At 45.8% G+C, this 16654-nt stretch overlaps 7 protein-coding genes across 7 annotated transcripts; 1 reads left to right on the forward strand and 6 right to left on the reverse strand.

Annotated features, from left to right (window-relative positions):
- Positions 1-2440: 2440 nt before the first annotated feature.
- On the reverse strand, positions 2441-3485 carry FOMMEDRAFT_28871 (alpha/beta-hydrolase; the record flags this gene model as incomplete). Its single annotated transcript, XM_007267021.1, has 3 exons — positions 2441-3059; positions 3114-3250; positions 3273-3485. 3 exons carry the CDS (start codon positions 3483-3485, stop codon positions 2441-2443), a joined length of 969 nt encoding a protein of 322 aa, XP_007267083.1.
- Positions 3486-3826: 341 nt separating this feature from the next.
- Positions 3827-5898, reverse strand: FOMMEDRAFT_141004 (DNA glycosylase; the record flags this gene model as incomplete). The annotated part of the gene is made up of 10 exons (XM_007267022.1): positions 3827-4044; positions 4105-4172; positions 4234-4669; positions 4726-4776; positions 4833-4839; positions 4896-5008; positions 5083-5189; positions 5270-5365; positions 5427-5447; positions 5519-5898. 10 exons carry the CDS (start codon positions 5896-5898, stop codon positions 4001-4003), a joined length of 1323 nt encoding a protein of 440 aa, XP_007267084.1. The 3' UTR covers positions 3827-4000.
- Positions 5899-6140: 242 nt separating this feature from the next.
- Positions 6141-9516, reverse strand: FOMMEDRAFT_20482 (ATP-utilizing phosphoenolpyruvate carboxykinase). Its single transcript, XM_007267023.1, has 5 exons — positions 9140-9516; positions 8570-8807; positions 7868-8125; positions 7668-7816; positions 6141-7619 (listed from the first exon to the last, which is right to left on the reverse strand). The coding sequence occupies exons 2-5, from the start codon at positions 8661-8663 to the stop codon at positions 6417-6419; spliced, it is 1704 nt and encodes a 567-aa protein (XP_007267085.1). The 5' UTR covers positions 8664-8807; positions 9140-9516; the 3' UTR covers positions 6141-6416.
- A 1201-nt stretch (positions 9517-10717) lies between these two features.
- On the reverse strand, positions 10718-11836 carry FOMMEDRAFT_28873 (uncharacterized protein; the record flags this gene model as incomplete). The annotated part of the gene is made up of 7 exons (XM_007267024.1): positions 10718-10806; positions 10877-10995; positions 11050-11115; positions 11173-11259; positions 11294-11452; positions 11519-11595; positions 11657-11836. The coding sequence occupies 7 exons, from the start codon at positions 11834-11836 to the stop codon at positions 10718-10720; spliced, it is 777 nt and encodes a 258-aa protein (XP_007267086.1).
- A 1146-nt stretch (positions 11837-12982) lies between these two features.
- Positions 12983-14226, reverse strand: FOMMEDRAFT_123671 (uncharacterized protein). The gene is made up of 7 exons (XM_007267025.1): positions 13837-14226; positions 13708-13784; positions 13490-13648; positions 13385-13435; positions 13268-13333; positions 13094-13212; positions 12983-13038 (listed from the first exon to the last, which is right to left on the reverse strand). Exons 1-7 carry the CDS (start codon positions 14011-14013, stop codon positions 12989-12991), a joined length of 699 nt encoding a protein of 232 aa, XP_007267087.1. The 5' UTR covers positions 14014-14226; the 3' UTR covers positions 12983-12988.
- Positions 14227-14472: 246 nt separating this feature from the next.
- FOMMEDRAFT_156782 (uncharacterized protein) lies at positions 14473-14830 on the reverse strand (the record flags this gene model as incomplete). The annotated part of the gene is made up of 2 exons (XM_007267026.1): positions 14473-14554; positions 14751-14830. The coding sequence occupies 2 exons, from the start codon at positions 14828-14830 to the stop codon at positions 14473-14475; spliced, it is 162 nt and encodes a 53-aa protein (XP_007267088.1).
- Positions 14831-15018: 188 nt separating this feature from the next.
- Positions 15019-16231, forward strand: FOMMEDRAFT_168348 (alpha/beta-hydrolase; the record flags this gene model as incomplete). Its single annotated transcript, XM_007267027.1, has 5 exons — positions 15019-15198; positions 15256-15392; positions 15457-15467; positions 15529-16070; positions 16138-16231. 5 exons carry the CDS (start codon positions 15019-15021, stop codon positions 16138-16140), a joined length of 873 nt encoding a protein of 290 aa, XP_007267089.1. The 3' UTR covers positions 16141-16231.
- Between the last annotated feature and the right edge of the window lie 423 nt (positions 16232-16654).

The raw sequence follows: 16654 nt of genomic DNA on the forward strand, positions 1-16654 counted from the left end.
ATAAGTATTATATTTATATACATTTGTTACATTTCAATTACAAGCAAAGTATAATTGTAATTTTGAATTGTAATTAATATATAAGTACATTATTATGTTATATTTGCTATTATTGATTACATTTGTTGTGACTTTTTTGTGATGCAGGTGTAGGAGTAGAGTGAGACAAGAGTAAGGTATATAGAGTGAGCCTAAGAGTACAGGACTGCCTAGAGTAGATAAGATCAAGACTATAGGACCAGTCTGATCTCATACATGTATATATACTAAACTATACAAAGGCACTCAGGGAATAATAAGTCATGAGAGATAAAGGAAAAAGGGTCAAGGATATACAGACAAAGACTGAAGGACTAAGGAGGAAGGGGTAAAACTCAGGGTGAATAAAAGAATGATAGTAGAGGTCAAGTAGAATAGGAATAGGGACAATTGCATAAGTCAACCTGCATATAATCAACATATTGTACACTCAAGATACACAAGTCCTGAGTTCTGTCAGAACTGACAGTTCCGAGGGCGCAAAGCGTTGGGTCATAACAATAAGGATAAAGGAGTGTGGATTCTATATGATCGTACGGTCATCAAAAAAACCAAACACAAAATGCTTACAGGTGACTTGAATGACTCTGATGAGCAAGTACAGTAGTAGTTAAATGTCATCCTTGGCAAAAGAAAAGTGATAATGAAAAGACAGGTCATGCATATCCTAAAACTCTATAGCGTCTCGGATGGCCCGGGGGTGTGGACACAAGAAATAGTTGTTCATCTGCAATGTGGGTCCACAATTTTCTACGGTCAGCCGAAGAAAGGGGAGAGTGGCCATTGATGTCAGTCAGATAACCGCAAACTTTCAAATCATCCCAACGTGACTCTAACATTGTGCATAAAGCATCAATGCATTCACGAAAGTCCCCTACAACGTAGTAATTCCAAAACAACTCAAAGCATAGCAGATCGGGGCATATGATTCGATTATTCCTATCCCAAGCATGATAACCCGTACTCGCTCCGCTTGGTACGGTAAGAAGCTCGAAGAGTTCTGCTGAAATAGTGCCTTGACTCAATACGAGTGTCTGAAGCAGGGGAAGGAGTGGAAGGATGGACGTAAGTGTCGCCGCTTCTACACAACTGACGTTCAACGTGGTTAACGGTGGTAAGGAGCGTCGAATAAAGCCCGTTAGGTCACCACCATTTCTGGAAGCGAAGGTGAGCTTCATTAAGGCAGGGAGGACCAGTTTATCCATTATTATGCGTGATGCAGGACCCTTCAGAACAATGCTCTCGAGGCTATGCGAGACGACAAAACGCTCCATTTCGTCAGTCGGTCCAAATCTACTGTCAATAAAAACTTCCTTCAAATTCGGCGCCGCCTCGAGAAGCTTACGGCATTGTTGTAGATCCAAATAAGAATAAAGTGATTGTAGTGAAGTTATCATTGACTTGTCTGCAAATTCGAGAGACAACGGGAACCTAAGTTCCACATACTCAAGCTTTGAAGCCTGTGCCAGATTGAGACTTAGCCAGGAGACGCCGAAAATTTCCAATTAAATTGGACTTTCTCCCAGTGCCATTGGTGAGAAATCAATATACACACAACGCGTTCAGCTACCCAATGATGCACTAGATTTCGGTTGTACGTGAGATCACATCTGACGATGAGGTCAAGTGGTGCACCATTGGACCTGCGAAGCCATGTTTCGAAATATTCGATCAACCATCCTCGAGCTACGCCGTTGATGTAAATATTTAGGAACGTCCAGAGAACTCTGAGTGACAGTGAGACATCACGCCAATGTCAACAAACGCTCGAAATTGTCACTGGTACCATGCATTCCCATCTTTGACGCGCATCGTGATCACATTTGAGAAAGATGTCGCAGAGTACCTCCACTGGGAAGGAATTAATGCCAATCGGGTGGAAGTCCATCTAGAAGATATGTTGAACACGGTGGCCCACGGCGCAAGGATAGACAGCCTTCTGTCTTGCAAATTGGGTCAAAGCAAAGTGATGGAAGGAGTGTCAATAAACGTGCGCCAGTAATATATAATGTCAATGACGAGGCGAGAGCTGGGGAGGGGTGTTCCGAGACAAGAGAATTAGAAAGAGCACGTTTTATATCTTTACTGCGTTATGTAAGCACAGACAATTGGTAATTCAGGCACGTTGTTACGTCGTTATAAAATTCGTTCTTCTTTCGGTGTTTTCCTTTTTCAACGAATGTCTTTGATCTATCTATCAGTAACGCAGCGTGTATTATAATGGTTCCAACCTGTCGTGCCTTCCAGTAAATGACCTGGACGGGTAAGTCACTAAGTGATAACTTTCCAAACATCAGTTCTTGCTAATGATATTGCTCCTGCCCGATAGAACAGGATTCTAACTATATCTAGCCTATAGATAAAGTCTGTGTCGGGTTATTCAGCATTGTCAAGTTAGATTCTACTTCGTCAAATCCCGAGCGAAATCCAAGATGTCCTTCATAACTTCATTCGGCTTCTCCAGAAAAGGAGCGTGACTAGCCCCTTCAATCACTTTCACCTTCATGTTGACAAACACAGGGCGAACGATATCCACCATCTTCTCGCCGGATATGTACGCATCATGCGTCCCATAAATGACCAACAACGGAAAGCCGCTCCTCCCGAGTTCGATGATCTTCGTGTTGTCCTGCTGACGACTGACAGCGAGGAAACGGTCCTTAGGAGACATATACATAGCCATCCCAACAAGCGCACAGCGCGTCGCATACGAGACGTCCGGATTCTCCTCATGGAAATCTGCACCGTTGGCAATCGCCTCTGCAGTCTTCCGAAGGAAGTCGGAACTCGGATTAGGGTCCCTCAGAAATAGAAGCCTATTTGCTGCAACGACTGCCTGCTGCTCAGCAAGCACATCGGTATTGGTGAGAAGACCTTGGACGAGCGACTTCATTGCAGCGGTTGAAGTGTCTCGCATTTGTTCGTTCGAGTAGGGCGAGCCAGCTAAGCATACCACACCGAGGAATGTGTTTGGGGGAAGGTATGAAGCGATATCTGCCATGATTCTTCCACCCATACTCCTAAGGTTAGAATTCGTCTTAAGTCCATGGTACCAAAGTTGTAAGTGAGCTTACCAGGCAACGAAAATCGGCTTCTTGACATTAAACGCCTGAAGAATAGCTTTGACTTCTTCCGCATATCTCTGAGACGCATGTCCTTCAGGCTCGCTTGACTTTCCACTCCTCCCGAATCCTCGCACATCATAACGAACCTAAGAGCTGAATCTCAACAACTGAGTTTAATTCAATAAGGTCCTCATTAGTACTCGCCAAGTAGAATTCCTTCGAATTATCAGGATTCGAGAATATGTCATCAAAGACAGCAGCACTAGACGAGAACCCATGCACGAATACCAATGCCGGATGAGCGGAATCGCCTACTGCATCTGCATAAATTTTCGTGCCATCCGCCGAATGAACGAATTTCCGCAATATTTTGTTATGCATAGCGGATAGAATGATGTACAGTTAGTTATAAGGTTACAACCAGGTTGGACCTTGCCAATTTATAAGACAAGCTATGCAGTGTCTATGATGGCAGATGAGGAAGGTCGATGTTCCCTTCGGTCATTATTGGTTCACAGCGAAATTTCTCACAGGGTACACGCATTGGTTCGGCAGATAATCTTATTGCTGAGTTGACGCAGGAAGTGTTTCAAAACAGATGCTACTTGTCTGAAGTTGCACCGCGAAATATTACAGGTAGCCCATTAGTTATCTCCGCTTTCTTATGTTTTACTCCCTCCGAGACTCCATTGATCGTATGATGATCCGTTTCTCACGAAAAATCACAGCAAATTAGCAAATATCTGTACGAAAACAGAAAGTCAAGGTCAAACGTATATTACCATAACCAAACGCGAAATTGGGAAATATGGGAAAGTATCTTCGATTCCTTCAATAAATGTCATGCTTTTTGTCGTCCATTGTTATGTCAACTGTCCAATATTAGGGTAATCTGTCTAGGATTTGTCGCCTTCGGACAACGCCCACATATAATAGACACCTAGCAAGTAGCAAAACATCAACACACCAAGTATCTTTGAGATAAAGAAAAATAAGGTACCTATACTCCTGTATGGTTTCCACGGCTCGGTAAGCTCCTCCATCTCTTTCGGGGTCAAGAAAACTCCCCTGGGTTAATGTGTTGAAATCGGAACGTTACACGAACGAAACCACAGAATTGACGACGTACTTTTTCTGTTTCTTCCCTTCCAGACGACTCTGCAAATCCTTAACAGACAGGCCCTCCGGAAGAGATGGCGGATGGAACTTATTCGGTAACACTTTATTGAGAGTCCTATTGATCGAAGGAGTAAATGCAGGGGGTGGAGCTGGAACTTCCGGGTCCTCTCCAGAGTTCTTAGAACCTTTCCGCCCTTTAACAGGTGTAACAGGAGCAGGCGGGAAAGCCGCAGCATCTGGCGTCGAAGCTCTCTCAGGCTGAGGGTTCTCCGGCATAACCACATCTTGTGACTCAATCGCGCTGATATTATTGTTCGTTTCTTGTGATTCTCCTTTATCTTTGTCGTAATTACTTGGAAGTTTTTTCGGGGAAATCGCAACTGGATGTTTGGCTGAGTGTAAGGAGAGGAACCATCGGACTACTCCACGCTGAACGCCGAGGTCGCCTGGTGTACAAGTCCCATTATTTAGACAAATTCAGCGGGCTGTAAGGATGACTTACCAACTGGCATTATATCTGGACGCCTTAGTGAGAAAATAGCGAACATGTCCACTTATATCGCCCTCAGTCTGAAAAGCACACGTCATGTACTAATTGAAAGAACTAACCTGTCCACTAAATCGGCGAATTTTAGTTCACAATTTAATCACGGCAGAATTATTATGATCCACCTTTCCAATCCCACGAACAGCCGTAAGCATCTCATAAAGCTCTTCATCGTTAGCTTGCATTATCTTTTCATTCGATAATCTGCCATCCGCAAATCTCGCAGCCAAGTCTTGCACTATAAACAGAGCAGATAAGTAACGTAACGTCCAAAGCGTGCTATATAAGCACCAAGATCACCCATTCACATACCATACTCTGCTTTACGTCCGCTAAGTCCAGCAGTCCTCAGCGTAGCAATATCCTGAGCAACCACCTGATGTGCAGAAGGGAAGAACGAATCTGGGTTACTTGTCGATCTACAGACGAGCGAGTTCAATTTCCAACGTCAATTTCAACGAGTAAAGCAAAAATAAAACTGGTAAGTAAGGATACGCACCCTGAATCGGTTGGCTTTTCAGGTAACGACGGGTCGAATAACCGAATGAACCTGTGAACGATAGAGCGCGCTGCGAGCCACGAGATTTGTTGGCCTCTGTTATAGTCGCTCCAGTCAGTAATAGCATAAAAGAAAGTATCTTCGATGTAGTACTAACAATATCGAAGTAGCCAAAGTCCTAAAGTAAAGTAGTTACATCTCAATCCACGACTATCACTAATCATGGGTATCAATATCTAGGTGACTCACCGGAAAGGATCAACCCGCTCCAAATGTTCAAAAGGCCTACACTTCAGTTTACTAAACAAATCTTCAAATCGCGGATCCACAGAAACAAGGTGCTGCTTCGCATCTTCAAAAGAAAAAGACAAGACTGCTGGAAGGAAGGTTGCCGGGGTTGCCGGAACTTGAACAATCGCTGGAACAATCGGAGTAGCACTATTCGCGCCATTTTCTGCGTCTCTAGCAACTTTGGCTGCCTTCTTAGCTCTTGATCCTCTTGCCTTCTTCACAGCACCATTTGATACTTCCTCCTTCGTCCTAGGTTCAGCCTTCCGTTTTCCACCAGAAACAGGTGGGTTATTAGCTGCAGTCGAACTTTGTCGACTTGCAGAACGCGTAACAGGCATAGTACTACACCCTGGCCCTGCCCTCCTTGCTAGGAGAAGTAAATGTGGTAGTTGTGGTACGAGTATGATGGGAACGTGAATTTCTGTGGAGACGCGACGCGTATTCAATTTATTATTTGTCTTTGTCACTGTCAGACACGCGAGCGCGCTGCGTGTTTAGCCCGATCATTGGATCGACGCACACTCTGACTCACGCTAATCCAATGGCTGCGGGATTTATGTAGATCAAAATTCATGTAGTCATTCGGGCAATCGTATAAAAGTAAAACTTCTTCCTATGCTGAGTATCCGTCAAGTACAGAACACTACCTTAGCACCATTATCCCATCCTCCACCACCATGCCGATGATACAGACAAAGAAATTTTCATGTTGTACAACTAAGCTAAGTACACACAGTCTCACATAAAAGAAAAGTAAAGTAAAGTAAAGTAAACGATTGCGTGTACATGTCTAAAAGTTTGCGAGACGAGGAAATCGGAAACGACCACTTGTACTATCCACTATTGAGAGAACCTTTTACAACTGCGGACCAGCAGCGCGCACACTCGCATCAACATCACTCTCATACACCGCAAACGCCTTAACGAACATTCCCGCAAGCTTCCTCACTTCCCTCTCGAATGCCTCTTTATCCGGCCACGCAAGTGTAGGGTTCAACAACTCACGTGGAACACCAGGAATCGAAGTCGGGATGTCCAAGTTGAACACACCGAACTTCTCGTATTCCGCATTCTTGAGCGAGCCATCGTGTACAGCGTCAACGATCGCGCGCGTAAACTTGAGCGGGCAGCGACGACCTTGCGGCGAACCGAAACGTCCACCAGTCCAGCCGGTATTGATCAACCAGCAAGACACACCATGTTGAGCCATGCGGTCTGCAAGCATCGTTGCGTACTTGCTCGGATGGAGAACAATGAACGGTGCTGAGTAGCAAGTGCTGAACGTCGGAATCGGCTCGAGGACACCATCCTCGGTTCCAGGCGTCTTGCTCGTATAGCCTGCAAGGAAGTGATAGCTCGCTTGTGCTGGCGTCAAACGCGCTACAGGCGGAAGCACACCGAAAGCGTCGCAGGTAAGCATGATAATATTTGACGGTTGACGCTCAACGAGGCACGGTACACGCGCGTTCGGAATGTATTCGATCGGATAGGCGCAACGTGTATTCTCCGTGATCGAGACATCATCGTAGTCGGGCTTGCGTGTTACTGGATCGTAAACGACGTTTTCAAGGATGGCACCGAAACGGATAGCATTGAAGATTTCGGGTTCCTTTTCAGCGGATAAGCCAATGCACTTGGCGTAACAGCCGCCCTCGATGTTGAATACGCCACGGTCGCTCCAAACGTGCTCATCATCACCAATCAGTTGTCGACGAGGATCAGCACTCAACGTCGTCTTCCCCGTACCGCTAAGGCCGAAGAACAGAGTAACGTCACCCTTCTCGATACCAACGTTCGCAGACGAGTGCAGCGACAGTTGTCCGAACTTGACAGGCTGAAGATAATGCATAACGCTGAATACACCTTTCTTCATCTCGCCCGCGTATTCCGTACCGAGGATGACCATTTCCATGCGCTTGAAGTTAATCTCGACGGAGGTCGTCGACGACATGCCCTTCGTGAAGCGGTTCGCCGGGAACTGGCCAGCGTTGTAGATGATAAAGTCGGGTTCGCCGAAGTTGGCAAGCTCTTCCTCAGTCGGTCTGATCAACATGTTGTGCTACGTAACATTAGACAAGTCCGTTTCGGAGAAATCGAATCGACATACCATGAAGAGCGCGTGGTACGCTCGGGCACAGACGACGCGGACCTTGATGCGGTAGCGCGGGTCCCATCCAGCATAGCCATCAAAGACATATACGAGGTCCCGAGTGTTGAGATAATCGATCGCACGCTCGCGGTTAATCTCAAACGTATCTACAGAATCAAATTCAGCCAAGAACCAAAGCAAAGAATGAAATAACCTACGCTCGTCCATCTTGATATTCACACTTCCCCACCAGATATTGTCACGGCTAGTCTCCTCATACACAATTCGCTTGTCCTTCGGGCTACGACCAGTCTTTTTGCCAGAGAAATTGATAAGCGCTCCAGAGGACGAAATAATAGCGCCCTCATTGCGGATCGCATCCTCGTAGAGCTGTGCAGGCGCGGCATTGCGCTTCAGCGTCAGCTTTGACATGTCAAAGCCTGCCTGCGAGAAGTACTCGATATCTCGGCCGATGACTACCGAACATAATCATGCGTTAGCGGATATTTCGCCACGAGAAAAGTCCGGAAAACAAGCAAGAGAGCCAAAAATACAGCAATGTCAAGTCCCGAGCCGAACAGGGAAAATGACACAAGCTGACGTAATATTTGAAATGGTCTGCTTAACAAGGAGCTGGCACGGCCGCATACAGCCAGCCCACTCGAGACGATGTGCGGCAGGTGCATTGCCCACTGCAGCGGATAGCAAATTCACCAGTGCGATGACATCAAGCCAAGCCCGATGCAAATGTAAGGGACGGGGGACGAAATCAGGTCACGCGAATGAATAACACGGGACGGGTCATAGCCGTTTATCGGAGAACGGCCGTCCGCATCGCCCGTCGCGCGAAAGCGACGAGTCGAGACGAAACAACAGCGAGGAATACGGACGAATAGATGAGGAGGGAACAAACTACTCACGATTCACGGTCGTGTCAAGTCCGGGGGTCTCTGCATAGCTCTTGTGCAGAATGTGGGGCGTCACGTAAGGCGTACCAAGCTGACGGTGCAACATTTTGTCTTTTGTCGTCGGGTTTGTAGTGCTACTAGAGCTCGTTGGCGATAAAAGCGGTGGAGTTACTGGTGCTGATGAACAAAAGAGGTTATGTCTTTGAGCTGCGTTGTTGAGCGCAAGGAGACGGAGATGGGTGCGGTGAAGCTGGAGAGCAAGAGCAGGAGTGGAGTCAGCTTCTGACGACGTCGTGGTTGGCAGCTGATTTCGCGTCGAGCGGAGCTCGCGCGATAGAATATAATAAAAGTGGATAGGAGGGGAAGAGGGGAATGGTCACAGAGTCAGAAGACCAGGGGGGAGTATATAAATTAAATTTATGAAGCGAGTGGCACGTAAATAAAACAAGTGAAGCGTCTCATATAATATCGGCATTAGCCAATGGACATCGTGGGAGTGCATGCCCGGATTGGAATGAGACTGCTCTGTATTGGCAGGCGGAAAGAAGAAAACGTGGAGACGATCGGAGTGGCTAAACTTACCCGCTGTGTAACTTGAAGTTGGTGATAGTTTGAGGAGAAGAAGAAGGTTGCAGGCGACGAACGGTGGAGGGTGCTCCTTATATGCGTTTGCATCCCATGATACCCTTCTCTTTATACCCCTTCGTCTGCTCTGTGCCCAGGCGCGATGGAGCACCGTCGCCCACAGCTCTCAAGGTAGCCTGTCCCGGTCTCTCCCGATCAGCACCAATCTTGCGCAAAACAAGCGCGGTCCGGCCGTCTGATATCGATTTGGAGTCTGTCTATCTCTACTCTTCTATACTCGCTGTCGAGGACGTCGAACGTCGACCACGACAGCCGTGCGGACGGATGATGGTGGGTTTGCGCAAAATTCACATAAAGCCGCCAGCCGAACGGAGTATATTCCTCAGGTCTCCCAGCAGCCATCTTCTGCGCGCAAAGCAAACGTATACGTGCTCTCGTCAGTCACGACACCTCACCATCCCCTCCGGACACTGTAATTTACCTCAAGACCCCAGATACCATTTTGATCTAGACATTCCTTGTGGCAAAAATGTTGATGCTTTACGGACCATAGCCTGTTCTGGATTGTTCTGCCTCTTCAGTGTTTGCACAGCTTCAGCTCGCTCGTCTCGCCACATTTCGGACTGCATATTCATAGCGGGGAGCCGTTACTTCTACTCTGCATTTGCGATTCCCATAGCGGCCCGACGTCGACGCAAGGTATGGACGTTTGCGGAGATCTCGTTCTCAAGACGACTCACGAGATTTCACTGCACTGTACTGGAACTCATAGCTACACGGCAGGATCAGACTTAGGATACCCCTAGTGACGTCTCCTAGTCTAACTTTGGCTTATTCATGTGAAAACTCTTGCGATCTAAGTATTCAAACCAGTCCTTTATAGAGTTACTGACAAATGTAACAATGCGATTTTGGCTCAATGGACCCACGCACGCATATACACACAAATGAATCGGCCGACCCCACGATGAACACTCAGTCGGCAGGTCAAGCCGTCACTTTCTCTCGGAGAATACATGTATTATTCCGCAGTCCCGTCGCCCGGTGCCAGCTCATTCCGTCCCTCCGTTCTCGGCTTCTCACACATCTCTTCCTCGGTCTCAGTACGGATTCGGTGTCCTGCATCCGGGCCTCGACCATTTCACATGGAGTCGCTGGAGGTATCCTTAACAAGGTTTTCGTGTAGAAGAGCCATATTGTCAATATTCTCTGTCAATAATGAAAGTACATTTCCCTTTGATGAATATAGTATGCAATTCGTGTATACAGCAAATATAAACAACCCGGAGAATACAATTGTAATCGATGAGCAGAATTTCCCCGGTATCATGCCTAAACAATATACAGAATTTTATTAAACGGAACATTGTTACTTCAATACCATAGTGTCTTACACACGTACAAATGCTTATCAGCATATACACAATTAAACTCTGTTATTCAAACTTTATACAGAAGTAGAAGACACGAATCAAATTGTAGAACATCTAGCTCTAAATCATACATCGATACAAATTACAAATTACTCCACTAAGTACCGAATCCACGAAATCCCCATAATAAATAAACGCTCTTTCAGTCGTCGTCGTCGTCGTCACTGTCATCACCACCTTCTTCCGTAATCTTGATAGTAAGAAGCTTTACCACTCCGTCAATTGCAATGCCTGATTCGCGAGACAAAAGAAAAAGTGAGAACGACTTATATAAAAGCCAGAATATCGCAGCCGCACGCACCGTGATTGATGTTTTGTGTCCCTTCGGGTAAGAGGCCCTTAAGGTTTCGACTTGTCGTAACGTACGTCGTACCGTCGAATTTCGTGGGTTTGGCAATCGCCTTCTCGACAATCTCATCGCTATGTATCAAATTAGGTCGTGTCTCGTTTACCTTCATAAAGCAGATTTCTTACCGTCCTTGGTCATAGCCATCCGGCGAAACAGTGTGATGATCCTTGAGGTCTTCTTCCTTCGACGCTCTGGACACGCAGATATTGAATGTCAGACGGAAATATTTAAAAAAAGTCGATACTCACGCTAGGAAAAGCGCCCCAGTATTTGCCTCTGGTCCATCCTGACGGAACACTCTGCAGAGGTCGAGGTCGAGGTCATCAACAGACCACCTTTTATTTTGAGGCGAACAATAAATTACCCCACCTGAAATGATTTCCACCAATAAACGTTTCCAGACATGTACCAACATGTGCATGGCCGTACATTTCACGGAACTCTGCAGTCTGGTTCTTCCACTCGTTTCCATCACCCAGGTTAGCTGCGAAATATCCACCCCCGTGCTGTTTAGCACATTCATATGAACTGTTGTGAATGACCGTTATGAGAGCTTGTTCTACTCATGTTGTTGGTGTAATAGAGTACACTCACAACCCAACTGATCGCGCCCAGTTTAAAATACCCTTGTCCGTTAGGACCTTCGGTGAACTTAAACCTGATATAATGATCTGTTGGGAACCAGCATTTGTTTTAGCACCCGTAGAAGCATGCAGGATTTAGAACACTCACGTTCAGAGGTTCTCCATACCCATTATTCGAGCTAAGTAGTTGGTAGCCACCACCCCAGGCTGGAGGGTAGAATCCTGCAGGTTTAGGAGTCGAAGCAGCCCAACAACATTTGCCGACAAGCAAACTAGCGACCGCTATACGCGTGAGGCGGCCTTTCGTAGAAGTAGAACGGCGCTTCATTGCCTACTTGCGGTTCCCGTCAATTGCTTGCAGGAATGCGAAGGACTTGAACGAAGCGATACAAAGTGATCTTTGGGGACCGGAAAGTGCCAAGATGGTCATTGTTATACGAGCAACTTGAGCGAGTTTGCGTTCACGTTCGGTTTGCTTGAAGGAGGGCGCAAGTTACGGATGATGTGAACGAGCAAAAATATATGAATATGTTGGTGAGAAATACGGAGCGCGTCTAACAGCACAGGTAGTCTCAATAGGAAAAGATGCAAAATGCCAAGACAAGGCGGCATCGGTTTTTGAGCAAACAATGTCCAGATACGGTCGTCAGCACATCTCTGATTCCACACCTTTGAGCAAAGCTGAGGTGACCATTCTTATACAAGTCGAAGAGTCAAGCTACCTATCACTAGCGACGGTTGAGTTATCAGGAACAGTAAACTGTGTATGCAGATCTGGAATCGAGTTGAGCCAGCCACTCAAGTCGGAAGAGGTCTTCTACCACATAATTTTGCGGAACTATGATCCGGAAGCGAGATACCATCTCACGTAGCATAAGTACTTTGCAATTTACGTTCCTTACTCACGTACATACCCCTGAAGGCATTCTTCATGAATCACTTCGCAGCAAAACTTCTCATACGGAAGGATTAATACTCATCATTCTAGCTCATGATATGAGAATAAGAGATATACTCATTCGTCCCATCAACGTAACATTAGGCGCTTAAGTTAACATGAAGGCACTATTAGCCATTGACAAACGAACGAAACTCACCTGCTAACTAATTGTGCGCGATATCGACACCAAATTAGTTAAAGGACGACATAAAAATAACTCTGCAATGTTTCGGCGCAAGTGCAGAGCAGGCGGCATGTGAAGCATTCCTCTCGTCATAGCCAGGACGGTGTTCAAGCAAAGCGCAAAGACAAGTGTTTTCTTGTAATACTCCGTATGCGACGTCCAGCGCCTAGCTATACGTCTTAAATGAGAGAGACAAATAACCAAAGAGTAAAATTGCTAGACGAGAGCTTAGTTGAGCCAGGACGATATTCGCAGGATTCGAGGACAAAGGGTATAGCGCAGCAAGGAAGTTCATTCACTTTTCTTTTTCATTTCATTTTCGTGTTTTTCTATCTGCTTTTCAGTGCTAGCGGTGTTCAATAGATTGTCACAGTAAGAAGCTTGACAATGCCATCTTGAGCAATTCCTGTGGAATTTTTGCACTTTAGGTGGTGTAATTGTTATAATGGAAGAAATATTACCGTGATTAACTCCGGAGCTTCCAGGAGTGAGTAGACTTGATAAACTTTCTGATGTTGTTGAATATGTCACATCGCCGAAGCTTGTTTTTCTACTGGTTGCGGACGATACCAGAGCGTCCCTAAGAAAATGATGAGTGGCAGCAATGAGAAATAGACGAGGAATATCGAGCGCACCTGCCAGCATTGTATCCATCTGGCGAAATTGTATGTTTCTTAGAGACATTCTCTTCAGTAGACACTCTAGAAAGGTATATTAGCAATAGGAGACAAATTTAGGGTCAGCCAACGTACGCAAGGAATAGGGCTCCACTATTTGCATTAGGACCATTCTGTCTGAACATTCTGACAATTGAGGAAACTCAGAAACATGTTGGAGCTTTAGTTGGTAGATCTTACCTGAGATGATTGCCTCCTTTTAGACTTTCTAAGCACGTTCCAAATAGAAAGTTCCCAAAACCCGCACGAAGCTCCACGGTTTGATTCACTGGGCCATTGCCATCTCCCAAATTGGCGCTTTGTGGGTCCCCAAGGTGCAAACCAAAACACTCCTTGGAACTGCATGTAAGTTAGTTTGAAGTTACTTGAAAAAAAAAGGGGGGGGGGGATATTCATACAATCCAAGAGGGCGAGCATAATTAAGAAAACCATCGTCCGTGAAGACAGGTGACGAACTACGGCCGGAGATGATAACCTATGTAAGGTGTAGCCTGGGTACAATAAACCGTTGAAACAGAAACACACACATTGAGGGGTTCCCCAAAACCATAACCTGCGTTGTTAATCATGGACCCTCCACCTGCGGCCGGGTCATAGTATGCAACTGCTTCCTTTTGCAGCGGGCCTGCCGCCGTAGGACTTGGCAAGGAAAGGGAAAATATAATAGCAACGCTGAGGGAAATGACAAGCCCAAAAACAGCCATTGTTGCCAGACGATCCGACTGTAGCGGGACGATTGATGAAGGAAACGAATGGCTTCAGAAGTAGCAGTAAAGCGGCTTTCACCAAGGTAGGCCATATTGAGGAACGTTAAAGTCTAGATCAGAATGAGCCAGCAGTCAGCCTCAAGTTGTATCCCAATTCTCCAAGTGAGGTACGAATCAAATGGGACATTTCACTAGGTGCAGTAAGTTAGCCACAAACACGGTGGAAGTGAAGCTTGCTCGCTCGAACGATACCCTATTATGTAGTATTACTCAGCGTATCGAGGCTTCGACGAATATTGCCGATTCACGTGACTTTCATTGTGAAACGGGGCATACAGATACTTTCTCAGATGCCGTTGTGTGTCCCTCAACTTGTCTAGCTTATTTTCCCTTCCTCGATATATAAATATAGTCTTTTTGTCGACCACATGAAGGCACAACCTCTCCCGGCCGTGCCTAGCGGTTTACAAGCAAATGGTCGAAGAATGTTGGTTTCCTAAATGTGGATTCTGCGTCCTGGCCCAGGGCACCGATGCGTCTAGTGCGGATTGGAAATCAGCAATTCTTAATACTAAGCAAGCAACTAGTAGTACTATACTTCTGGGTAAGTTACGCTCAGCATTCAAATGGTTCAGTTGGCATATCTACTCAAATGTGATGCAATTTATTCAAAAGCTTTTGAAATAGCTCTGTGCTTCACGCTACTGGTGGTGTGGGGACCTTTCATGTCGTACGCGAATTCTCCAGCGCTCATTGAGAGGAACTTCCTGTCCATTCCGTGAACATCGTGACTAGTACCGCATCTTGCCGGCATAACGTTAACAATATTGATGAAACATTAGCTATGCTCTAGCCTTCATTTATCGTTCGAGCCGCCGCCCCATTCCGGTCTTTGGAATTCGCCATTGCACATCCGAGCTATCCGAACGTATTTTATCGAGGTATAAATACCTGGATAAATAGGCATGAGACGCATGTGTTCCGTTGAGCCATTCTTACGCCATGTCCAAGTTTCCATCTATCTCGAAAATACTTGCCTCCTCCGACGGAACAAAGATCTATGCAGATGCGTCTGGAGACACCAGCAAACCAAGCATCATCTTCGTCCATGGACTAGGCTTGAGTGGTGCTGTGTTCGACAGGATCTTCTCGGACAAACGATACACCGAGCACTTTTATCTGGTGTGTCATAGTAATGTCGTATACTCAAGGGGAACTTCTCATTCCATTTATCTGAAGGTTCGTTATGATATGAGAGGCCATGGACGAAGCGGCAAGCCAATCACAGAGGAAGGATACGCTTCAAACCTTCTTGCGGACGACTTTGCAGCCGTCATGAAAGCATTCAACCTATACAAGCCCGTTTTCGTTGGATGGTACGTTGGCATAATACTTTATTTGTCCTGCATATCAAGCACTGACGGAACAAATTTCTTACAGGAGTTTCGGAGGTCTGTCTGTGTTTCACTTAGACATGTTACGAGCAAATAATGGATATATCTGCTTCTGAAGCGTCTATCCCTGTCGACATCGCCGCTAACTTCTCCGACAACCCTCTCGCTGGTGTCGTCTACCTCTGCAGTGTGCCATATACTGGTTCGATTGTCCAACAAATCGCAACTCCTGAAATACTCAGTTTAGTCCCGGGCCTTACTTCTGAAGACTCTGTTGTAACTGCCTTGTCCACCACACGCGAGTTTGCCGACTTGCTTTTCCTCGATGCCACGAAAATTCCGTGGGAACTGCTAGTCCTGTGGTTCGGCATGACTGGACTACAACGTCCTTTAGTCCGCCAACTCTTTATATCCCGTGAACAGGACCCGTCACGATTCTTTGAGCTCGGGAAACAAGGATTTCCACTATTTGTTCTTGGAGGAGCACACGACAAGATGTTAATGAGCAACGTCGTTGCCGATAAGATGCGTCCGTACTTCAAGAATCTAGAAGTTCATTTGATTGAGAAGGGTGGAAGCCATGCTGTCTTTTTCGAGAACCAAGATGAAACGATGGATAAAATCATAGACTTCACCCGGAGAGTCAATGGACACGAGAAGGTGTGTTTGTCATGCTTGATCTCAACTGTCTGACTTGGATCCTCATCCTTTCTTTCTCTTCTCCCAGTGACTTTACAGGGGAAATTCAGGGGCAGAAATCATGTGTATGATGGTCAATATTGTAAGTTAGCATGCTTACAATCAAATCTTTATCAGAATCGAACAAACACTACTGAACAGGCCACAATGTCAATATTAGCCTTGATTTGTTAAATCTTAAGCCTTGTGCATCACCATACTAATTTTTGAATGTAAATTACAAGCAAAGAAGGTAAAAAGGAATTGGAAACTACAATACTTTTTGAACAAACCAAGCACTGCTTGAAAATTGAGGAAATAAAAGGGATATCTTTGGAGCTACTAATACCAGCACATTGAGCTGAGAAGGGCTAGTTCACTGTTCAGTCTCAATCAGAAGCAGTCTGCAGTTAGCCTCAAAGAATCTCCTGTCCTTTGAGAAAGGACTAGGTTAAACAAGACACTTTACTTGGAGATAAATTGCCTAGACGTGTGTTCAATATGTCAGAAGTTGCAGGATGCACACATGGGGCATTTCACAATTCCTTACCTTAAAAAATAACTTA

Source organism: Fomitiporia mediterranea (genome assembly GCF_000271605.1).
Source record: "Fomitiporia mediterranea MF3/22 unplaced genomic scaffold FOMMEscaffold_6, whole genome shotgun sequence".
Taxonomy (NCBI): Eukaryota; Fungi; Basidiomycota; class Agaricomycetes; order Hymenochaetales; family Hymenochaetaceae; genus Fomitiporia; species Fomitiporia mediterranea.